The following is a 27,389-nucleotide window of genomic DNA, read 5'->3' as shown; positions in this document are numbered from 1 at the left end:
TCCCTGGCCCTTCTTCCCCCGACAATCACTGTGGCAAACTAAGTAGCCCTATAGTACTACTCTACATCTCTTCTTTTGAGTTGTCATCCAAAATGTAGTAGGTTTGGAGTTCCAAATACATTGAGATCCATAGGAAAAGTGGTGTATTGAAAACATTCTAGCACTTTTTATGGGACTTGTAAGACTTAAATCATCTTCTTTCTCCCTCTCTCTTTCTTCTAAGACAGGGTCTCATGTAGCCCAGATGGGCCTCAAAACTGCTGGGTGGCTGAGGCTGGCCTTGAACTCATGATCTCCTGTCTCAATCTCCCAGATGCTAGAATTATGGGTGGTATATGCCACCATACAAAAACTAGCTAGTGTGCATGTGCTCTATGTCTTTGTTCTGTGCTCTCTCTCTCTCTCTCTCTCTCTCTCTCTCTCTCTCTCTCTGTGTGTGTGTGTGTGTGTGTGTGTGTGTGTGTGTGTGTGTTTGTAGAGGCCAGAGGTGGGGATCTTCAGTCACTATCATCTTATTTTTTGAGAAGGGTTTCTCGACAGGCAGTGGTGGCACACACTTTAATCCCAGCACTTGAGAGGCAAAGGCAGGTGGATTTCTGAGTTTGAGGCCAGCCTGGTGTACAGAGTGAGTTCCAGGACAGCCAAGGCTACACAGAGAAACCCTGTCTCAAAACAAAACAAAACAAAACAAAACAAACAAAAAAACAGAGAGAGAGAGAGAGAGATCTCACTGAACCTGCAGCTTACTGATTGGCTGGAGTGACCGGCCAGAAAGCCTCAGAGATACACTTGTCCTGCTCCCTATCAGCAGGCTCACAGAGGCACTCCATGGCACCCAGCTTGTACATGGGTGTTGGTGATCAGAATTCAGGCCTCCTTGCTTGCACAACAAGCACTTTACCCAGTGAACCAGCCTTTGTTTTGTTTTGTTTTGTTTTGTTTTCCAGACAAGGTCTCATGCTAACAAAGGTCTCAAGCTGACATTGCTACGTAGCAGATGAAGTTGGTATTGGTCAAACACCTGATCTTCCTGCCTCTTTCCTGAGTGCTGGGATTTCAGAAATGTGTACCAGACCCAGTTAGTTAGTTAGTTAGTTAGTTAGTTAAATTGTTTGTTTTTCAGTGCAGGAGATTGAACCCAGGGTCTTACACAGACTGGACAGGCATTCCTATCACTGAACTTTATCCCCGGCACATCAGTCAACTTGGAAGAGACTGTCTGTCCCTCAGCACTCACTTACATGGTCACATTGTTAATGAAGGGCAGACAGAGATTCCATGGAAACAGATAGCATCTGAATTCCCTCTGAGATTGCTGAGTTAAATGGCTCTGAGGAAAAGGATACCCTGAATTCCTAAAATTAACACAATAAATTAAAAATTAATTTCTTTTTGGAGCTACAGATTAATGAATTGAGGCAAAGCATGCTTAAAACCTTCCCTAGGCTTCTCACATGAGAATTCAGTGTGATAGCTTAAAATAGGAAGTCCTCTACATACTGGCTCATGTTGCTAAGTTATATCTAGTTTGTTTTTATCTCAGACTATTTTCCTGAATGAATGAATTATTATTAATTAACCAATTTAATATCATTTTATTATTTCTACCCTAATTTTTTTAATGTCTGTAAACAAACTATGCTTGTGTTAATTATATAATAATCTAATATTACCTCTATATAATACAGAAATATAAAGACTGAGGGCTAGAGATGTAGCTTAGTTAGTGGACTGCTTGCCTAGCACCACAAAGCCATGAGTTTGATCCCCACCACCATTAAACCCAACATGGTGGTGCTTTCCTGTGGTCCCAGCTCTAGAAAGGCTGGCAAGAATATTACAAGTTCAGGGTCATCCTCCACTACCTAGTGAACTAGCTTGTGGCCAGCCGGGGCTATTGGGTTACATAAGACCCAGCCCCTCCCAAAAGAAACAAGGAGGAAAAAGGGGGTAGTCTCCTATGTGCCCTCTAGTATGTAGTTAATCATTTCTTAGTTGGGTCTTCTAACCTAATTTCATTGCTGTTGCTACTAAATTATAATAAATTTAAGTCAAGGAACTGGAGAGACATGGCTCAGCAGTTAAGAGTGCTTGCTACTCTTGCAGAGGACCAGAGTTTGTTTCTCAGCACGTGTTGGAGGCTCACAATGGCCTGTAACTCCAGTTTCAGGGTAGCCAAAACCTTCTTCAGGCTTAGCAGCCAAGGAATTTACCTTTTAAGCCATCTTGGTGGTACCTTGTTTTTAATTTTTCTAGATGGTCTCACTATGTATGTAACCCAAAGTAGCTTGGAATTGTCTGTGTGTCCCAGTCTATCCTTAAACTAAACTCCGTGCTGCCTCCTGGGAGCACGATTATAAGTATACAGTCCTGCCTCCTGGGAGCACGATTATAAGTATACACAACACCACACTTGACAATTTTTGAATGCAAGTTCTTACTCTCATTAAGGTGGGAAGTTATCCTTGAGTTAATGACATTCCTTCAGCAGTTTTTCCATGCCCAACCCATTGTTTCCTGTTCTTATTTAATGAGTTATAATCTACTATTTTCAATATTTTAATGCTTATTTTATCCTCGGTTTGGCCAAAAGATGCCCCAAATGTGGTTTCTATGGCTTATTTTTTAAAATTGTTTCTTTCTCTCTTTCTCCTTGCCCCCCCCATGTATGTGGGGCAGGGAGAGGGTCTCTGTTTGTGTTCATATATGTGTGTATGCATGTGGAGGCTAGAAGTCAACCTCAGTTGTCTCCCTCAGTCACATTCCATCTTATTTTTTTAGGCATACTCCAGCTGAATCTAGAGCTCACTGATTTGGCTCGAATAGCTGTCTATCTGGCCAGCAAGCCTCAGGGCCCTCCCCTCACCACCTCTCGGTGCTGGAATCCAGGCACACACCATTGGGATTACAGGCACGGTCCACTGTGCCAGCTTTCTACATGCGTGCTGGGCATCCGTACTCAGGCCCTCCTTGCACTTTACCTGATGAGATACCCCTCCAGCCCACTTTAAAATTTGTGTGTGTGTTGTGTGTGTCTGTGTACATTTGTGCCTGTGTATACAGTCAGAAAATAAAATCAGCTGTCCTTTTCCCTAAATAGTTATCCACTTTGTTTGAAACAGGGTCTCTTCACTAGCCTGGTGCTCTCCAAGCAGGCAACAAGCTTCAGCAGTCTGCTGTGGTCAGCCTTTCCCCCCTAATTTTGTTTTACATGAAGATCTTGGAGACTAAACTTGGGTCCTCATGCTTGCAAGCCAGCATTTTCCTGAGTTTCGTCCCAGCCCTTTGTCTTTGTCGTTTGGCCTTTCTTTTCATTCCTCAAGTATTTTTCCTTGTTTCTGGTACATGATGATCTACTCCTATCTACTCTTCCCATACACGCCTTGGAATAAGACCTTTTTAAAGGAACTCACAGGGGCTACTTTCAGTGGACCTTGGCACTATTCAGTTCTTGTTCCTGGATCCTCTTTTGTTAATTTTGGAAAGTGACTGCTCACTAACTCTAAATGGATTTGCTTTGCTCTGTTCTCTCTGTCTTTACTTTTGGGAACTTCCGTGACATGTGTCAGATCATTTGATAATATCCCATTCATCATGGCTGGTCTGTTCAGTTTGTTTGGTTTTGTTTTCCTACTCTCCTTTGCTCTTTGTGTTTTAGTTTGTAATTTCTCTTCTGCTGTCTTGGTGACTAACTGTCCTTGAAAGTGCCCAGTCTAGAAAGACTGTAAGGATTCTTAGAACCTTACATGGCTTTTCATTATGTTGTGATCCTTTTTTTTTTTTTTTTTTTTTTTTTGTCTGTTTGTTTCTGGCATTGTATTTCACTTGTTTTTATAGTTTCTATCTCTGTTAACTTCCCTGTTTGTGAATAATGTTATTTTTTATTAACATAAACATGTTATTAATCATAGCTTTTGTTTTGCTTTCTTTGAGACAGCCTCCCTTAAACCAAGCTTCCCTTGAATTTGAAATCTCCATGTAGCTAAGGATGACCTTGTACTTCTAGTTGGGTTTCCTCTGAGTGCTGGGATTACAGGCACGTGCCACCACACCTAATTTACAGAGCGCTGAAGGTCAAATCCAGTGCTTTGAGATGCTAGGCAAATGAACTTCTAGCTTTTGTTTTCACATCTTGAAAAGCTTTGATGAGTTTTTCATTTCCATCAGAGTCGTGAACTGCCTGGAATTCCAGCTGGGTTGAGCGCTATAGGCTTCAGGTTTCTTCAGCAGTGGACTGAAGATGATAGGTTACTCAGACCTATCAACCTATTAAAGGTTGTTGAAGGGATTTCCCTGGTGTTTTCTACTTTGCCCTCAGCTTTCAGCTACTTGAACACCAGTATGCCACAGAGGGGTCTCCTGTAGCCATTGACTGTTGTTTGTGGTAGGGCTAGCCTTCTTGGTGAGGGTAAATGAGGGTCTTGAGTCTTCTGATCCAGTCAATACTAAGCAGGCATCTGTGAGGGGAGGGCTTTCCTAGTGTCTCTGTTGCTTTCTATAGCTGCCAATTTTTTTCTTTTAGTTGGTAAGTCTAGCAGAAGATACTTTCTTGTCTTTGGAAAAAGAGAGAAGTAATGGATCTTTTATAGTATTATAAATAGTGACCTACCCTGAGCTCTGGACAGTCCCTGTGAATCTTCCAGTTTTGCTTTCCTGTCCCCCATGAAGAGTTTTTGCATGGCTCTTAATGCAGACATGATTGCTAAACTTCTGTTATGTAAGGCTTTTGCTTTCTGTGAGAGGACTAGTGTATTGGCAGTCAGCCCCTTGACTCTAGCTTTTCTTGTGAGTACTGGGCAGGTGCTCCTGGAAAGGACCTTGCCTGTGAGTATGAAAGCTTGTGTCTAGTAGGAGCAATGCAGAATTCCAAATTACACACTTCCTTTCTACATTTGGCCTTTAATTTAAATTTTCGCAAATTTTTCTTACCCTTATATATGTAACTACCATTTCCTTCCATGCTTTGCCAAGAATGAAACAGTCCCAGTCTACATCAGGGCTTGTACTCCAAATTGACCTCAAACTTTAAAAGATGACTTTGACCATCTGGTTCTCTTCCCTCCACTTAACCAGTGCTGGATTCTAGGCCTGTGCCACTATGCCTAGTTTGATTAGGTGCTGGGAATCTAACCCAGGGCTTCCTATATACAAGGCAAACACTCTGCATCCCCAGCATTATGTAATCTTTTCACGTTGGAACTGTCCGTACTTTATGTATCTGAAAGAGATCCAAAACTGTATGTCTGTATTTTGATACAAAATTTTTTTCTCTAAAATTCTTAATTACTCTTACTGGGGAAAGTATAGAGTCAGTTTACTGGAGCCTACTTCTCTGCCCTATGTTGAAAATACTGAAGCTGTTCAATAAAATACAACTTGAAATACTTGGCCTAGTTTACTCTTGATGTATTGTATCAAGATGTATAGAGACAGAAGCACAGCCAGGAGTGGTGCGCATGGCTGTAATCGCAACGCTGGCGAAGTGAAAGGAGGTGGAGCAAGAGTGCCCAGCTACATGAGACCCTGTCTTTAACAGAAAATAAACTAAGTCTTAAGTAGGTGTGTGATGCAGGCTTGGTTGTCTCCCCACTCTTTAACACAGGTGCTTATGGAGACGCTGGGTGCTCTGGGGGCACAGTGCCGATGGGCTGCCTGCAACATCTACTCCACCCTCAATGAAGTAGCTGCTGCTCTCGCAGAAAGTGGTAAGAGTTGGACTCTGTTCTGTCTTTATCTAAGATAAGTCTTCAAGAAGTTCCAGTGTTTCAACGCAAATCTTTAAGGAAGATTGGCTGTAAGGCAGCTGCCTTTGAAGCAATGGATCCTGTTGATTTGTTCTCTTGGAGGACTTCTTTACTCAAACATGATTTAGTTAACTGGTCTTTACAGTTGGCAAATAGCTGCCCGTGTCTCATGTTCTCGTTACACTGCTTCCATTCACAAAGGGATCACCAATGAACACTACTCACCACTCACAGTAATATGGAACACCCAAGCCATAGTTTGTGGTCCTGCAGGTTTTCCAGTAAATGGCTTACCCTGCTTTAATGTTTAGTTTGTCTGCTTCAGCAGTAAAAAAGACTTGGCCTGGCAGATTAATTGATTAAAGTGTCCGCTAATGTTTGAAGGACAAAAAGAAAGAAAAATTTGGTTTCTATCAGCTTTCTCTTTTCCTGCTGTGTAATACATGGTTTGGTACCAAAACTACTTAGATACCAGGAAAAGCCTACAGAACACACATCTCTCTCCTGTGACTAGTACTCTTGATATTTCATTAGTTCTTGAATTAATTTATAAAAATTTACTCCTTATGTATGATAGAAAATTATAAGAATATTAAGTATATATCCAGTGAATTGTAAGCAGGCATATATTTCTTTGTCTTTTTTTCCTAGCACATGACTATTGACAATTAAAAATATCTTTGCCCTCACAACATTATATTGTGACAGAGAAGATTATATACTTACATAAGTGATAATTAAAAGACTGGTTTGATAAAATGCCGTAACTGCTAAACCCATATTCGAGGCCAGGCACAGTGACATCTCTGTCATCCCAGCTTTCTAGGAAGGTTGAGGCCAAAGGACCATAGTTCAGGACTTGACTGGAGAACGTAGTAAATCTTGTCTCAAAATAAAAATTTTCAAAAAGAAAGTTGGAGATCATGGCTCACACCTGCCATCACAGCCATGGCTCACACCTGCCATCACAGCCATGGCTCACACCTGCTATCACAGCCATGGCTCACACCTGCCATCACAGCCATGGCTCACACCTGCCATCACAGCCATGGCTCACACCTGCTATCACAGCCATGGCTCACACCTGCCATCACAGCCATGGCTCACACCTGCCATCTCAGCCATGGCTCACACCTGCCTTCACAGCCATGGCTCACACCTGCAATCCCAGACATGGCTCACACCTGCCAACACAGCCCTCAGAAGGCTGAGACATGAGAATGGCCACAAGTTTGAGGATGGCCTGGAATCCATGGTAAGAGGTCTCAAAACTACCTGCATGAATAAATAATGAGTGAATGAATGAATGAATAAGTTGGGCTAGGGATGAAGTTCAGTGGTAGAGCACTGGTTTAGTGTACTCTGTGAATTCAGCTTCATTCCCCAACACTACAAAAACAGATAAACCTATGTTCAGTAATACATAAATCTAAAGCAATGGATTAGAAACTTGAGATTCATTTGTTTCTCACCCAGCTCAGTTAAGCAGGCTGCATAGTGTACATGACATTTGACTAGGCTGTGATGTGGAGCAGGCACTTCAGTAGGTCAGAGTTTCCCTGTGAAGCATGTGGAGATCCTGATAGAAGGAAAACAAGTGGGCTTGGGAGATGATGAGACTGCCAGCTTGAGTGGACCAAGAACGTATTTCTGGTTTCCTCTTTTCCCTCCAATAGTCCTATTTTTAGCAACTCTTACATTCTTGCTGCTTGTCCTTTGAGCCAAGAAGAGCAGAATAGCCCTACAGGAAAATGTATGGATAAGGGGACTTGAAGTCGATATTAACCAGTGAAAGAAGTTACTCCAAAGAATGGAGCAAAAGGAAAACATTTGGAGTTGTCCCTTTTGTAGCATGTAACAGTTTTCCTCTGTTCTTTTGATTATTCTTAGGGTTTCCCGTCTTTGCCTGGAAAGGAGAATCAGAAGATGACTTTTGGTGGTGCATCGACAGATGTGTGAATGTGGAGGGCTGGCAGCCAAACATGGTGGGTCAGAGTCTGAATGCAGTTCATGAGGAGAGAGCTGATGATGGGAAAGACGGGGTTGGGCTTTCCCAATAAAAGAAAGGAAAGTGGATCCATTTCTGTCCAGCATACACGGGTATCCAGCAGAGTTCAGGGGTCTTCTTAGGATACCTCTAGATACTGAGCTTTATAACAGCAAAGAATCTCTCTTAGCTCAGTGGTGGGATGCAACTGTACCCACATTTGGGAAGCCAAGACAGGCAGGTCATGAGTTTGAGGCCAGCCAGAAAGCTTTTGCATTTATCAGTAACATTAAAACGATACCCAGGAATCACACATGACTGACTAAAGTGCAGAAGTGACACCTTTCTGTCCCCTTTTCACAGTTGCTCCAGGGTGCATGTCTCTAGGGTATAAAGCTAATTTTATAGTCATGAACACAGGGGCTGTGGCATTGTACCCAGAACCTTTGCAGTCCGTGGAGCCAACACAGCTGCTAGAAACGTTAGTGGAGACAGCACAAGGATCAAAAGAGTTGTTGCCTCACAAAATAGGATTCACCGGACAAAACCCGTACTTTTCCTTACATCATACCCTCGGGAAGAAGAGGATTATCTGAAGTCAAGAACTTTCTGCAGTAGGACAGCACAGGACAGTTTATAGGCTGCAGTCTCTAAATAAATACTATAAATAGCAACTCCTTGACTGTGCCAGATACCTTTGTTTAAAAGGGAAAGTAGCTCAGTTGGTAGAGTACTTGTCTGGCCTGCATGAAGGCCTGGATTTTCTCCCCAGCACTGTGTAAACCAGGTGTAGTAACACATGTCTATCATCAATCCCAGCAGGAGGATTAGGGGGTACAGGTCAGGTGGGAGAGATGGTTCATTGGGTAAAGGCTTGCTGCCCAAACATGAGGAGGTGAATTAGGATCCCTAGTTCCCATAAAAGCCAGGTGTGGTAACAGGCACTCATTAGCACAGCATGGGACTTAAGAAAAAGGGAGAGCCCTGGGGTGTCAGTGTCAGCTAGTCTAACCCAAATAATAAGCTCCAGGTTAGGATACTGTCTCAGAAGAGAAGGTGGGAAGTAGGGCCAGAGGCGGAAGGCAGCGGGGATTGAAATGGTCTCTACCCTTCATCTATATCCCTGGCCCCTCTTTTGGATTTCTTGGGAACATTCATTGGTTCTTAGGGATTCTATCTGTAGGTATGTAGCAAGGCTAAGAGTTCTAATGAGAGTTCTGCCTCGGTCCCTACCCTCAATCAAGATTTGATTGAGTCAGACATAATATAGTAATAGTAGGAGCAGAAGCAAAGATCAGATGATAGACCTGAGGTTGGGTGTTTTGTGTGCCCTGGGCTTCAGGATGGCATTTTTGATACTTTAGCGTGATATCCTGAAGTTTAAAGAAGACTTAAGCCAGCAGAGGATGACTGAGTTCTGCAGCCACGGACCAGGATAGGCGTAACAACTTGGAAAAGTCCTGATGAGACCCTTAACAGTCCTGAAGGGCTGACATGCCTCTGCCTTGTGCCTGACTTATAATTCAGAAACCTTCCCCGCTGATGGAAGCTCTATTGGGCACAGCATTGTATTTATCTTTAATCTCGACTTGAAATAGTGATGAGCTGTTCAGAGGCATGCTTATACACCTACATGCTGCACGGTTCCCTGGTTATTTTTAATTTGGCTTATACAGAGTGCGAGGTTGAGCTAGGCAAAACCTCAGTGCCGCCTGAGACATTGGGTGGGAGAGTGCCTGAGCTTTGGGAGAAGTAAAAGATTAACAACTTGAGGTTTAAAAGCCATTGTTCTTCAAGGGAGACTAATTATCTGTCCTTTTATTTAAACTAAACCATAGCTGAATGTATTTAAAGTACTAAAATCAGCAGCTAGAATTGAGTTTTTTAAAGATCTGCAGTGTATTTGAGAACTAGAGGTCTTGATAGCCTCCTGAGCTGATTATCCATAGATAACCATATGTTGCAATGTGGTTTAATAACATAGATAATGCCGCTGGGTCTTGTGACTGAGAGACTTAGAGGTGGCCTTTCTCCCCGTCTCTCTTCTTAGAGTATAGTGGCTCTTTATTCGGTAGGTTAGTGTATTTACTCAGACTTTGAGTTACTTCTTATAACTATATGGAAGATTTTAAGTACCTGTACATTGGTAATTAGGAATTGGGATACAGTACCCTAAAAGACCCTGAAGCCTACAGCTTCATCAAGACAAATGACAGTCCTGGTGCTTCTGTTGCAGATACTGGATGATGGAGGAGATCTGACTCACTGGATTTATAAAAAGTATCCCAACATGTTTAAGAAAATTAAAGGCATAGTCGAGGAGAGTGTTACTGGAGTCCATAGGTAAGATTTAACAGTCATCCCTAACTTACATATACAATCTTATGGTCACATGTCTGTAGAACATATTACATTATGTGGAAAATTGAAGTTTTTCTATAAGGTAACAAATCTAAGGCTAGACATTTATTTTAATTAACAACACAAATTGCAAACCTAAAATGGTGAGCAACTCAGATGAAGAAGCAGATAGGGTCCTCATGTTTTCTTGTCGCTGTGGTGCAGTGACTGTTTGCTCTTTTTGGACAATTCTTTTGGTAAATATTTATTGAACTACTACAGTGAGCCAGACACTGTTGTGTGATAGAGACTCACAGTAGATAATAACCTTTGTCCTCTCTCACAGACGACAGCAAGCCAGGGCTTTGGGTTCCATCACAAAGTAGCCTTGGATAAAACTAGAACCATCTCTGTTAGTCATATTCACCAATAAAGAATTGAAAGCGCTGGGCAGTGGTGGCACACGCCTTTAATCCCAGCACTTGGGAGGCAGAGGCAGGAAGATTAATGAGTTTGAGGCCAGCCTGGTCTACAGAGACAGCCAGGACTACACAGAGAAACCCTGTCTCGAAAAAAAACAAACAAAACAAAAAAAGAATTGAAAGCATGAAAAAAAACTTTCACTCAAAGCATGCCACCATGACTGCTTTAATGTTTTCCAATCTCTTGAACATATAAAACTATAGCTTAGGAATGGAGAGATGGCTTAGTGGCTAGGAACACTGGCTGCTCTTCCAAAAGACTCAGGTTTAATTCCCAGTACACACATGGCAGCTCACAACTGTCTGTAACTCCTGTTCCAGGAGACCCAATGCCTTCACAGGGACACACATGGCAGGGAAAGCACCAATGCACATAAAAGTAAAAAACAAAAAGCCCTATAGCTTTCAACAACCTTCTGATTCTTAGAATGGGCTACGTTTTTAAATTTATATGTGTATACATGCGTGCTCACATACTTGCATGTCACAAATGTAGATACCACAAGAAAAGACAACTTGTGGAAATTAGGTTTTTTTCACCATATTAAAGCTACAAATTGAGCTCAGAATGTTAAGTTTGGCAGAGCCCTTACCCACTGAGCCTTATCCTAGCCCCAGGAGGTGAATTTTTAATAAAACAAATACTTCTCCTTTTTAATGGACTTAGTTTTTAAACTCATGTATGTATAGCCATGCATTTTATGGGTTTGTATATTGTTGTTATGAATTGGAAACTACTAATAACGGTAAGATTATGCTGGATTTTTTTTTTTTTTTTTTTTTTGGTTTTTTGAGACAGGGTTTCTCTGTGTAGCCCTGGCTGTCCTGGAACTCTCTTTGTAGACCAGGCTGGCCTCGAACTCAGAAATCCGCCTGCCTCTGCCTCCCAAGTGCTGGGATTAAAGGCATGCGCCACCACACCCGGCTTATGCTGGATTTTTTAAAGTATTGTTTAAAATTAGTTCTTTTAAAGCTATTTTTAAGATTGTGTGTGTGTGTGTGTGTGTGTGTGTGTGTGTGTGCACGCGAGTGCACGTGCATAGGTTTCCTGAAGACAGAGTGGCAGGTGATGCCAGATCAGTCTCTGGATGAGCAGGAAACACACTCTCAACCACTGAGTCACTTCTCTAGCCCCCACATTACTTCTTTTTTTAATTATTAAAAAGGAATATAAAATTTATATGAAGGTTGGAAGAGATTGCTCAGTGGTTTAAGAGCTCTTGCTACATTTGCAGAGGACCCAGAGTTGGCTCCTAGGATCTACCTGGCATCTCACAACGTTGGTTACTCAAGTTCCAGAAGATCTGACATCCTCTTTGGGCCTCCACAGGCACTAGGCACCCATGCCTTGAACATACATGCATTCAAGTAAACACTCATACACATACAATAAAGCTAGGGACTTTTCTAAAGTCTCAGTCTGGCAGTGGGCATGGCAGTGCATGCCTTTGATGCCAGCAGAGGCCAGTGGATCTCTGTGAGTTCCAGGCCAGCCAGGACTCCACAGTGAGACCCTATCTCACAACAGAAGTCTCCATCTTTAAAAATAAAAACGAAAAAGATTTATATGCAATTAAATTTATTAAGATCTTAAAACATAGTTGGATCAAAGATTTTCCCTACATAGTTTTTTAAATATGAGCTTTATTGCCAGGCTGGATACAGCCTCTAGAAATACATTATCTGTTTCTCTGTACCTGTCTTGTAGGATGGAATTAGTTATATCTTTTCTTTCATGCTCAGTCCATCAGTATATTTCAGGGATTAGACATGAAACCAATCGTAGGTTGTAATGTCTGGCTGTTTTATGTTCCTCTTGCCTCTTTCCTTCCCAGGCTGTACCAACTGTCCAAAGCTGGGAAGCTGTGTGTTCCCGCCATGAACGTCAATGACTCAGTCACTAAGCAGAAATTTGATAACCTCTACTGTTGCCGTGAATCTATTCTTGACGGGTAATGTCTGTTATCTTTGAGGTGATCTTGGGTTATTGCCTGACAGCTCCAGCTTCTTTGGTTTTAGTTATTTCTGGAACTGTTTCATGTTCAACCACATCACACCCAGGACTGTGTAACCTGGAGCTCAGTTGCTATCACTCACCATTAAAAGAAAAATCTCTTTCACTTAGGATATTAGACTGGGGCTAGAGATTTGGCTCAGAGATTAAGAGCCCTTGCTCCTATTCCAGAGGGGCCTGTGTTTAATTCCCAGTACCCACATGGTAGCTGACAGATGTCTGTAATTCCAGACCCAGGAGATCTGGTGCCCTCTTTTGGCCGCCACAGGTACCAGGCAAACATATTCAGACAAAGCACTCATGCACATAAAAGTAAACAAAATTTTAAAAAAGAATTGATGCGTATGTAGCAGAGGATGGCCTAGTCGGTCATGAATGGGAGGAGAGGCCCTTGGTCCTGTGAAGCGTCTATGCCTCAGTGTAGGGGACGGCCAGGGCCAGGAAGTGGGCATGGGTGGGTTGGTGAACGGGGGAGGGGAGATAGGAGAGGGGGTCTTCAGAGGGGAAACCAGAAAAGGGGATGACATTTGAAATGTAAATAAAGAAAATATCTAAAAAAAAAAAAAAAAAAAAAAAAAGAGCAACCTAGGCTATATAACAAGTCTGAGATGAGAATAATCTCAACTTAAAATAATAATAAAATAGGCAATGAAATAAAAAAATGATTGAGATTAGCCACTGTTAGTAAGCAGAGTTTCTATTTTGTGCTATTAAATTGGCATAACCATGATTTTGGAAGAGATCTCAGATGATCCTATTTCAGATCATGGTTCCCATAACATACCGTATAGTTCTCATGTTATTACTGCCATAGAATTCTTGACTATTTAGAAACTTCTGGGAGGAAAAATGAACTCCCAGAGGCATTTCTGCTTTCTGCTGTGTGAGGGTTGCAGGTCTGACAGTATTCACCCTGCCTCCACCCTTGTGTTCTGGCGTTCCTTCATTAACTGCTAGCAAGGCCCTCGTGTGCAGTCGGCATTCCATTGGTGGCAAGGCCCTCGTGTGCAGTCGGCGTTCCATTGGTGGCAAGGCCCTCGTGTGCAGTCGGCGTTGCTCCATTGGTGTAACTAGTACTTGGCATTCTCGACTTTTGAAAACCAGAGCTTGATTGGCTCAGAGTTTTAGAGGTGTTGCTCTGTGGGCAGATGGCCGTGTTTGCTTTGGGGCGTGCAGTGAAGCAGTGTGTGGTAGTCAGGATCATGTGACAAAGTAAAGTCGACTGCTTCTCACTGAGACGTAAGAAAAGAGTAATGAAGGCACTGGGTCCCCTCTACCCCTTCAAGAATCTGTGGCCAGTTCCTAGAACGCCTCTCACTAGACTTGACCTCTTAGAGTTTTCAACACATTTTAGTAAAGCAAGCAGGGGGACCAAGCCTTTATCATATGAACCTTTGGGACCATTCTAGATCCAAATCATAGCCCTCAAGTAATTGTCTAAGTAAAACCATCAAAATAGCTTAGAATATGGCAAGTGCAGTGTTTCTATCCCGTATGAGTTAAGAGAGAAAATGAGGAAAGGTTCTGTGGACTGTATTCCTAACCATTCAGTGTGTGCTCTGACACTACCAGTGGGCACTGGGTCCAGAAAGACCTCAGTTTAAATGCTGCTCCCATTACCTATTTATTAACTGTAATCCCTTGCTTATCCTCCCTGCATATTCCCTCATCTGTAAAATAGTAACTTTGTGGCCTACTTTATGAGGTTTTTTTTACTTTATGAGTTATTATGAGAGTTAATAAGACAGGGGAAGTTATTCAGTGTTGTTACCTTTCTCCTTTAAAAAAACAAACCGACCAACAGTCAGGGTGGCATTTCACTGTGCACACTCAGCTGATCTGGAACTTGATACATAGTGCAGCCTGGCCTCAATAGCACAGTTCTTCTTTCATTGTGCTTTAATACAGGCATGTGCAACCAAACCCAACACCTTGCTTGTCTGTCTAGAACCTGATGTATAGTAAGTTTTCAGATTCAGTTAGAATCTAGGGAGGTTTTTGCTGGTTTGTCTTTCTTTTTTTTTTTTTTTTTTTTTCTGTTTGGTGGAATGTTCGATGTACATTGTACCTATCATTGCCTACTATATTACTAGGGAGTCAATAGTATCACACAGACTGAATGTAGCTCAGTAGTCAGCTACGGAGTGTCCTCATGGTAAGTGCCATTGTGACAGATACCTCAATTCTGACCACATTCATAGTCATTTGTATATATTTCATTAAAATACTTAACTACTCACCACTATCTTTTAGACTTTTCAAATACCAGATGTGTGAACCTAAAGTTGGCCTAGGATCAGTAAAAGATACGTGAAGAGAACTCTACTAATTCAGAAAAATGGATAGAGCCCCTCCCAACCTAGTTTACTCCCTCAGTAAGAAAGAATCTTAAGGTTGTACAAGAGCGTACGAGAGTGACAAGAAGTAGCAGAGTGGAGGTTATGCTTAGATTTTACAGTGAGGAGCAGGGACCTGGGCTGTCATCTAAACTTGCTAAGTGGTACAAGCTCATTGGTACCTGCAGACAGTGCCAGACTGCAATTGGGTCAAGGGAAATTGTTCTCTCAGTAGAGATGAAAGCAAGAGAGATGAAAACTGCCCCAGAGAAACCTAAGTAGAAGCCAGGGATGGTGGCATACATCTGTAATCCCAGCACTCAGGAGGTGAATCGAATGTTCTAGGCTATTCTTTCTTATATAACAAATTTGAGGCCAGATTGTGCTACATAAGATCTCACAAAACCAGAAAGAAAAGGAGGGGCAGTGAAGCAGGCAGGCACTTAGGCTAATAGAGCATCCACATGAGAAAGGTATTAATGCTTAATTTCTATAGTTCTGAGATGGTTACTTGCTGTATCCGTCCCTTTACATGTCGCTAGAACCAAACACCTGACAAAAGCAACACAGGCAGAATCCGGTCATGACAGGAAGTCCTGGCAGGAGGACAGTCATCCACAGTCAGAAAGCAAAGAGGAATGCTGATGAAAGAGATGAAGATGATGCTTTCTCCTTTTGTTTGGTCCAGGACTCCCATCCATCGAGTGGTACCACCTATGCTGAGGGACTTCCTATGTCCGTTAACCTAGTCTAGAAACTCCCTAAAAGACATATCCAGAGGTTTGGTACCGTGGTGGTTCTAAGTCCCCTTAAGTTGTCAGTCAGAATTCACCATCACACGGGCATCAGGGAGCCCTGCCAACTCCTCCTTGTGTATTGCTGACTAAGATTCCACTTGAGGAAGAAGAAAAATTCCCCCGAAGCTCCAAAGGAGCTCAGCTAGGCTTTTCACATTGTAGAGTAGATAGTGTTTTAGCTCTCCTAGGGCTGTGGAGCAGAAAAACCAAAGAGAAGTTTAGAGAGTTGCCATGGCAACTAAATAGCACCAGGTAGCTTACCATTACCCTCAGTCCTTCCTTGAGTGAAGTCTCTTTTGTCCTTTATCCTTGAGGAAAATCCTGAGGTCATAGGAAAATCACTGCCTACCTAGAGTCCGTCCATGTCTGCAGCCTGGTTGTCATTTGCAGAGGCACAGTGTGAAGGAAGTTTCCAGACCACCACACCTGTGTATAGTTAAAAAGAAGGGGGATGAGGGAAAGCTTCAGAAAGTGGTCAAGGGAAAGGAGGCCTAGAAATAGATCCTTTGGTCTCCTTGCTGTGCTAGCCATTGCAAGACCACTGTGATGATAATCCATGACTTGTGAGTGTGCTAGTCCCCACCAGAAAGTAGGAAGTTTTACACATATTTGGAGAGACTGTGTATCTCAAAATCGACTGGATTTTAGTTGAAACGCTTTTTTTCTTGACCAAGATTCCCAGAAAAAGTAGTCTCATTGTACCCAAAGAGAACCAGAACTCACTCCTACACATTCTTTCCAGAAATCCTGGAGACAGCAAGGATCAGTTTCATAAAGAACAAGATACAAAGGTAGAATGTTTCTACTGCACATGAACCCAGAAAGCTCATTGTCTATATAGTGAGCATCAGCAGATTTCACAGCCTCTCTGCACCACTGTCCAGTACTCTCCCTATTGGATCAGTGTAAGACCAAACTGGCCACTCTGATACTGCTAACTGCATTTCTTAGGGTATATTCCTAAAACAGCAAGGTAAACAGTGTTTCCATTATGTCAGAACTGTCACTTCCTGGATTAAAGTTACAGTTTCCTTATTTGTATCTTTGCTTTTCCCCATATCTAGTCACAATATAGATGTGTACATTGCTTTGCTTTTTTGTTTACAGGCCACTGTGTACTCTACATCTTTCTTTTGCACCACTCACTTTAATCTCAGAGAGAGATTAAAGAGGGGGGCTGCACAGCTCCCATATATCTTGAGCTCATTAGATAGACAAAATACAGACTGTATTGCTTTCCCTCAAAAATGAAAGAACTTTAAAACGAACGCACAAGCCTCAGGTAGAAAGCTAAGGATATGTTTTTCTAAGTGAATGGTTTGGTTTTGTTTTTGTTTCCCTCAGACTTAAAAGGACAACAGATATGATGTTTGGTGGAAAGCAGGTGGTGGTCTGTGGCTACGGAGAGGTAACCTCAACCTTTTACTTGTTGGATGCTTAAAATGTATTTTGTTAAAATGTTGCCGAGTTTTGTGTGTAGACAGCAGTATACCACGCACCATGTTAGATGGGAACACGTAACTTCAGAGGGCCTTGAGTTCAGTGCCTTTCTTTTCCTTTTGTATTTTTTCTCATTGATTTTCTGACTGTTCCAGCATCACTGTTTGTGATGTTCTTTTAGCTTGTGTTTTGATTATAAATCGTGAATGTGGGTGTTCTCATGCATATGAATGTGCCAAGCAGGGGCCGGGGATTTGTTTATGAACTGCATTTATTTGTTTTTCTTGGTTTTTCCCAAGCATGAATCTATTCAGCAAACTTACTTTGAGGGGAAGAATCAGGGTCCCCTCCCCAAACCTCCAGAAGCTGCAGAAGTGTGCTTTCACGGGCTGTGCTCATTGCTATGTTCTCTGCCTGCTCAGGTGGGAAAGGGGTGCTGCGCTGCTCTGAAAGCCATGGGCTCCATTGTGTACGTGACTGAGATTGACCCCATCTGTGCCCTGCAAGCCTGGTAAGCCTCTCCATGGCTGTGATGCCTGCCCCTCCTCCTCTCCGTGGCTGGCTGCAGTGCCACTGTGGATCTGCCGTGCCGCGCCTTACGCCCACATGCCTGAAGCTGCAAGGGAACTCTAAGCTTCTGTCTTGCAAAAGTCAAGGAGTTCTGCTCCGAGGGAAGTGGGAATTTAGAATTCCTATTGAAATAGTAACAGGGAATGTTTTGGTTTGAGGGACAAATATCCCATTAATGTCTCTCTTCATATGTAATCCCCACCACTTTGGAAATAATAATCAAAAAGAAAAGACAGGCCAGAAAATCGGTTTACTAGACTAAGTGGTTACTGTGCAAGGCCTAATTTCAGTCTCTGACTTCACAAAGTTGTCCTCTGACCTCCACGGGTGTACCTTGGCCTGTGCTTACCTTCACACATATATCATGCATGCGAGAGCACACAAACACACACATACACACACACACATCCTAGTGTTTTGTTGTTGTTGTTTTTAAGGTTCAGAGCTATAATCTTAGTATTCCTGAGTCTGAAGCAAATAGATGATGACTTCTAGGCCTTGGTTACAGAGTAAGACCTTGTCTCAGCAACCTGGCCTGCAGCGTGAGATCCTGCCAGGAGGCGAGATTGGCTGCAGTTCAGTGGTAGAACATGTGCTTAGCTTGGACATGAGATCAGTCTTCAGCAGGAAGGAAGAGAGGGGAGTGAAATGCAATAGGCTGTGTGAGAGACCTTCTGATATCATATACTTCAAAGACCTCTGTGGTAGTCTTCCCAAAATGTATACTGTGAATCTAACTGAGGAAATATTAGATTAATGCAAACTAAGAGTGAGAGCTGCCCACTCCTGTGTGAAGAATGTATGGAAAGTGTTTGTGGTGTTCTTACAATTCTTAAGGCTAAAGTGTAAACTTAGCATTTTTAAGTTTCTTTTTCCTCTCTCAAATGTGGATCCTAGTAGGGCACAGCTTTAATCCCAGCATTTGGGAGGCAGAGACAAAAGGATCTCTGAATGTAAGACCAGTGTGGTCTACAGAGTGAGTTCTAGGCCAACCAGGGCTACATAGTCAGACCCTGTCTAAAAACTAATAATAGTCAAATAAAACAAAAACAATATAGATAATAATCCTTACCTCAAAGTATTGTGAAAATTAAGTCACAGAATGGACCCTCACTAAGTGGTAACTGTTACTAAGATTATTTCCATCATCCACAGAATGGGAAACACCACGGTCACTAAAAGCTACTGTAAGCCCACATTTTTGTAGTATATATCTACATTTATTATTTTCTGTGCAGTGTTTACCACTAAGCCTCTGGAAGAAGGACACTGAGCTCGAATAAGGCCTGTTCCCTCTGTCCTGCCACTCACAAAGCCCAACCCTACGGTGCCAAAGCAGAGCTTCCCAGTAGAGTCACTGGCTTGCTCTAGTTGGCTTCAGTCCCAGGGAGCATCACCTTTCTGGTACTGTCTTTTCAGTATAGAAACTGGAACACGACACTGACGACAGTACATTCACATCATCTCATAGCCCTGAGCCACACACATACGGCAACTTACAGTATATGCTGTGTATGCTGTACATACAAGCTGTGTGCTGAGGGTAAATGAGAGAGTAGATGGAGGGGCCCTGGCTCTGCTCTGAAGTGTCAGAAGCTCTGTAAACAGCATGCAGTGCTGTCAAGGCACGGGAGAACTGTCTTAACAGAAGACTGAGGCTCTGGACACAGGAATTTCAGCAAGGCTGTATTAAAACCTCGGCAGGGTTTTAGGTTTTTGTTTTTTGGGTTTGCTTTTTTTGTTTGTTTGTTTTTGTTTTTGTTTTTTGGGTTCTTTTTTTCTCTCAGTTTGAAGGTATGTGTCCCACGCAAGGAGCAAGAGCATAGCCTCCAAACAAAGGATAACATAGCATATTTCAGGAGCTCACAGACTAGATAAATTTGGGGAATGGCAATATCTGAGGTTAGAATCAAATGACAGTGTCTTAGTTAGGGTTTTACTGCTGTGAACAGACACCATGACCAAGGCAAGTCTTATAAAAAGCAACATTTATTTGGGGCTGGCTTACAGGTTCAGAGGTTCAGTCCATTATCATCAAGGTGGGAGCATGGCAGTATCCAGGCAGGCATGGCACAGGAGGAGTTGAGAGTTCTATGTCTTCATCCAAAGGCTGTTAGTGGAAGACTGACTTCCAGGCAACTAGGGTGAGGATCTTATACCCACACCCACAGTGACACACCCATTCCAACCAGGTCACACCTATTCCAACAAGGCCACACCTTCAGATGGTGCCACTCCCTAGTCCAAGGATATACAAACCATCACAGACAGTGTAATCATTTATCAGTATAAGAATTTAGGTCTGGTGCACGCCTTTAATCCCAGCACTTGGGAGGCAGAGGCAGGTGGATTTCTGAGTTCGAGGCCAGCCTGGTCTACAAAGTGAGTTCCAGGACAGCCAGGGCTATACAGAGAAACCCTGTCTCAAAAAACCAAAAAAAAAAAAAAAAAAAAAAAAAAAAAGAATTTAGGTCTTATCCTAGAGTATTTTAAACTTGTAAATAAAATGTTCTAAATTGCACTTAGGGAAATCACTCTGCAAAATGATTTGAGAGATGTAACCTAGACAATGAGATTGGGCCGTGCATTGCTGACCAGACCTTAGTAAAGCTAGCATGTATGGGTAAAAGGGGGCAGAACTAGGCACCGTGGCCCACGATTTTATAATCCCACCACCCTAAGAGAATTACCTCAAATTTAAGGCTAGCCTGGTCTACAAAGTAAGTTCTGACCCTGTCTCAAAACCACCAAAAAGGTTCTGTGGGGCCATAAATACAAGCAACTTAGGGAATTAAGAAAAAGTATTAAAAAGATTTGGTTACAATTTCAATTAGAAAGAAACAGTTACTTGGCTCATACAGTTGGGTTAACATTAATGCTGTTGTTCAGGGTAGAAAATACAGAAGAAAAGTAGCTGAGAGTGTGGAGAGGGTAGAGTTTATTTTCAAACAAATGTGGGATCCTTCTGGGGAATCCATGAGGTATCTGAAGGAGTAGTTAATCCTGGGATATGAAGCCCCCGGGCATGCAATTTACAAACTATAACTAAAATGTAGATTGATGGTAAAGCTCCTCCTTGTTTGCTGGATACCTGGTGCCCATCACGTGAGTGGTGATTTGCAGCCAAAGGCAGACTAAGCATGGGTACTGAAAGAACAGAGAAGGGTCCAGTGAAGAACCCCACAAAGTTCCACTACTTCAATATGGGAAACACCTTAGAATTTAGCCAAGTGGGGTACAAGGTCCTGGGTTCAATCCCCATCACTATACAAAAGTGGGGAATTGGTCTTTAAAGAAGTCAAGTTACACTTAATGTGGCAGAGAAATCAAATACTGTAAGGCATTCTGGAAAAAAAAAAACAAAAAACTTTTTTTGTTGTTTTTTTTTTTTTTTTTTCCAGAAGGCAATTAATGATCTTAGAAGAACGGATGCAGTGAGAATAGACCCAATGGCCAGGTGTCATTTTCTAGAAATGTCATTTGGGAATTTCATGGGAGCCCTTGCTCGGCTCTCTGTTATTGGGAGATATAGTCCCACAGGTGCAAAGGGAGCTTTTACATTTCTCCTGTATAAACTAGGGAAATGATCTGGATTTTTGACTGAAGAGTAGCCCACGCCAGATATGGTGACCCATGCCTGTAATCCCAGCACTCGAGGGAAAGGCTAGAGGATCCTGAATTTGAGGCCAGCCTGTACTATCCACTGGCACTGTGTTAAAAACTAAACTAAACAAACAGCCTGGAAGCATTCCAGCTGTCCAGGAAGTGACACTGTAACTACCTGAAGAGCTCGGTGCAGCTTGTAAGGGAGACTCCCCTCCGACTGGCTGAGTTAACTTGTCCTGCTTTATTTCTGCAGTATGGATGGATTCCGACTAGTGAAGCTGAATGAAGTCATCCGACAGGTCGACATTGTTATTACTTGTACAGGTATGGTTGTGCTGTGTCCAGTGGGGTGGGATGTGGGAATACTTCCATGGCACATATAAGGGGTGATTAAAAATATTCTGGATAAAGCCAAACTACTAAAGTGAGAGATAGGGGTTGAGAAGTAGGAGTGGCTCATTTGATAAAATGCTTGCCTTAATAAACATTTTTTGATTCCGAGAACCCATGGAAAAAGGCATGGGTGACTGGAGAGTTGACTCAGTGGTTAAGAACACTTGTTGCTCTTGCAAAGGACCCAGGTTCTTTCTTTTTTTTTTTTTTTTTTTTTTTTTTTTTTTTTTTTTTTTTTGGTTTTTCGAGACAGGGTTTCTCTGTGTAGACCCGGCTGTCCTGGAACTCACTTTGCAGACCAGGCTGGACTCGAACTCAGAAATCCACCTGCCTCTGCCTCTCAAGTGCTGGGATTAAAGGCGTGCGCCACCACGCCGGCCAGGACCCAGGTTCTACTCCTAGTACCCCCATGGTAGCTCAACCATAACTCCAGTTTCAGGTAATCTGACACCCTCTTCTAACTGTGGGAATCAGACATATAAGCAGTATACATGCATCAGGCAGGCAAAACATGCATACACATGAAATAAATCATCTTTTTAAAAAGCCAGGCATGGTGGTTTGCACTTATAATTTCAGCACTGTGGAGTCAGAAGCACACAGAGAGACAAACATGCATGTACCAGAAATAGAAAAAAAAGTCTCTTTCTTTCATATTTTCCTGTTTAGAGCGCTGCCAAACTATTTTTCAGAGCAGTAGAACTTTTGTACAGTTGTACCAGCAGTGCGTGAGGGTTCTAGCTTTTCTACATCCTTAACAACACTTTTATTATTGTGTTTTTTATTATTGCCATCCCAATGAACATAAAGTAGTGTATGATTTAGAAGGCTAGTGATAGTCTCCATTCTTTCCTGTGCTTTTTGGCTATTGATATCTTCTCTAGAGAAACATCCTTTCAGATCCTGTGTTCATTTTTTAAATCAGATTATTTGTCTTTATTGTGAGTTGTAAGAGTTCCCAATACATTTCTAGTAGACATCCCATTTGATTTACAAAGATTTTGTTCCATTCACTAAGTTGTCTTTTAAACACTTCCTTAGTGGGGTCATTTACAGCAAGGACTTGTATGTTTGTTGATGTAGTCAGTCTCTGTTTTCCTTCTGTTTTTTATATTTAAAGTGCTGTATCGTTGTAGACTGTTGCAGAACCTGAGGCCACAAGGATTCACTTTCATGTTCCTCTAACATTTCTGTTAAAAACTAAGAAGTTTTCCTAGTTCTTGCTCTTAAGAATATGATCCATTCATGTTGTAGACATTGGTTGACCATTTTACATACAGAGTTGAGGGAATAAAAACTACTTGTAGTTTATCTGGAAAGATATTTGGAATTTGCCTAGTATGTTCTTATTATTTAACACCATTTGTAATAAAAGCAAGAATACAACCTACCTAAAAAAAAGAATATGATCCATATAAAATTGATTTTATCTATTTCATTATATATTATAATATTACTATATATTATATATACTATATATATTGTGTGTGTTTGTATATTATATATACTGAGGTAGGGGGTCTAACGTCTTTCCTTTCCATGTGTTTATCTCTTCTGTTTTTCAGGGAACAAGAATGTGGTAACCAGAGAGCACTTGGACCGTATGAAGAATAGCTGCATCGTTTGTAACATGGGCCATTCCAACACCGAGATTGATGTGGTAAGATCCTCACTGACCACTGATGGGACCTTTCTTGTTTTTCCTTCACTCTCTCCTTCCCAAGTAACAAACTGGAAGAAGAAAAGGCAGGGCGTCAGCTAGTCTGAACATGAGTCATGAGTGTTCTGCAATAGTCCGTGTCCGTTCACTTTCCAGCCGTATGGCCTGTGCTTAGGGGCAAAATAAAGCTTTTTCATCGCAACCATTTCAAATGATTACCTCCTTACACCCAGGCCTGGTTACCTACTCAGACTGTGAAACATTTTGTTTCCATTTAAGATTTGGTAGCTGGATAAACTCAGTATGAATCAGAGTGGACTCAGTACATGGGGATGTTTAGCTTTACATAAAGACACGTAGTCTGGTCCGTGGAAACACTCAAAGGAGAGATCTGTGGGCTAGGAGAAGTACATTGTCTTAGAATGGCTGTGCCTATCAACCACTGCAGTTTCTTTTCTCTCCCTTTTTCACTGGCCTAGGTCTCCCCTTAACATCTCTCTCAAGTCACAGTAACTAGGTTATAGGTACCACCTTCAGTTCAGAGCCACTGTGTAACAGCATATATTCCTAAACCTGGGAAGTTTATTGCTGTAGTTCTATCTTCTGATTATAGCCAACCAAACCTCTAATAATTTATCCAAGTAGCAGTTAATAGAGGTGTATTTATTTCTTTTCAGACTTACCAAAGTATCTCTCAGTATGACTTTGACTCTGGCTTTAAGTTTTTATGGCATTTTATGGCACATCTGTCTTTCTCTGTGGGTAACTGGCTCAACCATAGCAGGCTTTCATCTCACTGAGGGCTGCTGTGATTGAGCTTCAGCATTTCAGGTAAGGACCAGCTGCTGCCAAGAGCCGTTGGATAATATTTATTTTATGTGGTTTCTCTTTTTAACCCTGTTGTTCTATTCTTTTGTTATTAGAAGTATTTGGCTGGGGATGAAGCTCCATGTTAGAGTGTTTGCCCCCCACACTAGGCTCCAGGTTTAATTCCCGCACCACAGTACCAGAAAGGAGGAAGGAAATAGCTAGTCAGATAGCTTTCCAGAGCCTAAGGCTAGTCTGGGGGTCTGAGTGCCGTGGCATCATTGCTCCGTCTTGTCACTGTGGTTTGCTTACAGTTACTAATGGAGTTGATAGTTGTTTCCTTGGCAGGGGTGGGGATCCTCTTATATTCCAGTTATGTACCATGAGTGAAGGGGCACCTCTACTACAAGGTCAAAGAGAAAGCAGGAAGACTTTCTCTCCAAAACCACAGGAAGCTCTGAATAAAGGATGCGGCCATCTAACTTCTGCACCTTTACTTTTATTCACTCCATGCCCTTGACTCCCCTGGGAGGGTTAGTCTTAACTTTTAACTGAGAAGTGTAGACATTAAGTACACTGGTAAGTCATACAACTGATTCAGAATGAAATTTAAGCACAAAATTCTTCAAGTATTTGAGCCAGTGTGTGTGGTGGTGCTCATCTTTAATCCCAGCACTTAGAAGGCAGAGGCGGGCAGATCTCTGAGTTCAAGGCTAGCATGGTCTACAGAGTGAGTTTCAGGACAGCCAGAGCTACACAGAGAAACCCTGTTTCAGAAAAACAAAACAAAACAAAATAATTCAGGTGTATTGACTCCAAGGCCTAGTTTTCCCTTTAAAGATGGGCTAGACATGAGTAATTTCTCAGAATAAAGGTCACAAGACCATTTATCTTCAATCACAAATATTACTGTATGGTTGCTGTATGCCAGCTGCAGTTCTAGATACTTGGAGTCAGAAAATATAACAAATTCCTACCCTCATAGAGCTTATTGAGGAGAGTGAGACAAAAAACTTAACATAATAAATAAGTAAAATTCTAAAGAGAAGAGAGAACTACAGAATGGCAGAGGGCATCTGAAGAACTAGGCCATTATTTAAATAGTAGCTCAGACTGTGAGCCCAGTGTCAAAAGGGTCAGTCATGTGGATTTCTAGGTAAGGAGCGTTGTAAGCAGTAGCTGGTCCACAAGGCCTGAGGCGGAAGGAGCCCTGCTGTTTGAGGGGTGAAAGGAGGCTGGTGTAGATGGCATGGTGAGCACAAGACAGGGAAGGAAGGATGAGGCTGAGGTGATAGGCCTAACAGCCCACTCTAAAAACAGTTCTATTCTGAGAGAATCAGGGGGCCATTGTAGGGTTTCTAATCTGGCTTAGTTTTAATATGAAGGCTTTTACTTTAAAAGGATCATCCTGGATAACATGTTGAAACTAGGCTTGGTTTTGCCATTATTGCTAGGTAGACCCCCCCCCCCCCCGCCATATTTGCTATATCAGGAGCCAAGAGCCATCTCTTTCCTTTCTTTTCTTTGAGTTCTTCATGGCATAAGGTGTGGTTCAGAAAAGATGCTACTCAGAGGGCTTTTGAAAGTTAAATTAATGTGTGATGGTACTGTCACAGAGCATGTAAAACAAAATTTAAAGTAGATTGCTAGGAATTCAAGGCCAGCCAGGGCTGCATAAATAAGATCCTAACTAAAAAACAAACAAACAAAAACCAGCAAACTCAGCCAATAATTAGAACCAGGATGTTCAGTCATTATTTAGCAAGTATATGCTGAATATTTGGCCTGCTCTGTACCAAGTTTTAATTAGATGAAGTAAAAGCATTGAGCAACATCTTCTGCTCATGAACTTTATATTCTTGTGTGGGAAATGGATAATAACTAAGTCAACAGTTATTGTCTGTGTTATATTGAGTGAAAGGCAAGAGAGAGCACTCTTCTAATTGAAATGGCCAAGAAGGGTATTTTGTGGATAAACTATTGGGGTGGGGAAGGCTGAATGAAAGAAAATGCAAGATGTGTGAGTACCCTGTATTCAGAGAAAATGGTCAGGCGGGAATGCCGCTCAGAGGCAGAGCACTTATCTGGGATGACTGCACACAGTCCTGGGTTCAGCCTCACCACTGCAAAGAAGAAACAAACAAAACAAAACAGGATAGCAAGAGCTGAAGAAGCTGTGGTAGAGCCAGCAAGATGGCTCAGCAGGTATAGGCCCTTGCCACCAAGCCTAAAGACCACCTGAGTTGAATCCCTGGAACCCACAGGAAGGAGAGAATCAATTCCTGTACATATGTGATCCCTGACCTGCAGACCTGCACACACATACCATGAAAGTGCCAACATATACACAAAGACAAATAAGTAGATCAGTAAATACATAAATGTAAATTGTTTCAAGATAAAGTCTGGCGACAGTAACAGACGGGTGAGGACGAGGAGGCAGCTCAAGGAGGCCATGAGGAAGGCAGAGCTTTGTGGACCATAGCATCTAGAGTTTTATCTAAATAGGAAAGAGGCTACTGGACAGTTTTGAACAAATAAATAACAAAATATTTTTAATAAACCAGTCTGGCTTTTGGGTAAAGAAAACTGTCTGGGCTTGAGTAGGTGTGGGGACAGCAGGAAACTATGAAAGGGTGAAGGTGCTGGCTTGGTTCAGTGGGTAAACAGTAGACTTGATAAAACTCAATGTTGTAACCAGTGGGATTTGCTAAACCAGTTAGGTGTAAAATGTGAAGAAAGGCGTGAGAGTCTCTGTAAATCACCTAATGTTTCTTGTGTAGGAAAGTTATTTGGTAAATATTCATCCAGATAGATAATTGATCTTTTGTAACCAAAACTTAGGAAATTCTCTATAAATCAAATTAGTGTTACAGTGTAATATTTACCCAGCTAGATTTGTATTGTTTTGTATTTGAGCCACCATCTCACTCTGTAGAGACTCAGAGATCCACCTACTGACTAGCCAGATAGTTTTGTGATCAAAATTTAGAATAAATCATGGTACTTGGAGGTTGAGGTAGGAGGATGGAGTTGAAGCCTGCTTGGGCTACCTAGAGAGCTCCAAGCTCATGGGCTGCGAGTGCAGTAAGAGCCCCTGAGTGTGGCTCCCCTCTACCAAAAATTACTTAGGTTTTTCTTTTCCTCTTTTGGGTAGGAATTTTTGGTTTTACCTAACTTTAAGATATTGCTTGCTGCATATTTCAAGAAAGA

General features: G+C 42.0%; 1 protein-coding gene across 5 annotated transcripts in view; it reads left to right on the top strand.

Moving 5' to 3' along the window:
* Ahcyl2 (adenosylhomocysteinase like 2) overlaps nucleotides 1-27,389 on the top strand; it is a 148,196-nt gene that overhangs the window by 108,990 nt on the left and 11,817 nt on the right. For all 5 annotated transcript variants that reach the window (XM_021164573.2, XM_021164572.2, XM_029478365.1 and 2 more), the window contains exons 5-12: nucleotides 5,603-5,705; nucleotides 7,635-7,729; nucleotides 9,968-10,074; nucleotides 12,389-12,505; nucleotides 17,045-17,108; nucleotides 17,563-17,651; nucleotides 21,570-21,640; nucleotides 23,275-23,369. In XM_021164573.2, coding sequence (XP_021020232.1) covers nucleotides 5,603-5,705; nucleotides 7,635-7,729; nucleotides 9,968-10,074; nucleotides 12,389-12,505; nucleotides 17,045-17,108; nucleotides 17,563-17,651; nucleotides 21,570-21,640; nucleotides 23,275-23,369 — 741 coding nt within the window. The remainder of the gene's footprint in view (nucleotides 1-5,602; nucleotides 5,706-7,634; nucleotides 7,730-9,967; nucleotides 10,075-12,388; nucleotides 12,506-17,044; nucleotides 17,109-17,562; nucleotides 17,652-21,569; nucleotides 21,641-23,274; nucleotides 23,370-27,389) is intronic.

The sequence above is a fragment of the Mus caroli genome, unplaced genomic scaffold, assembly GCF_978045245.1.
Source record: "Mus caroli unplaced genomic scaffold, Mus_caroli_1 scaffold_7, whole genome shotgun sequence".
In the NCBI taxonomy this organism is placed as follows: domain Eukaryota; kingdom Metazoa; phylum Chordata; class Mammalia; order Rodentia; family Muridae; genus Mus; species Mus caroli.
The sequence above is the reverse complement of the archived record's forward strand: the minus strand, read 5'-3'. Positions and strand labels throughout refer to the sequence as shown.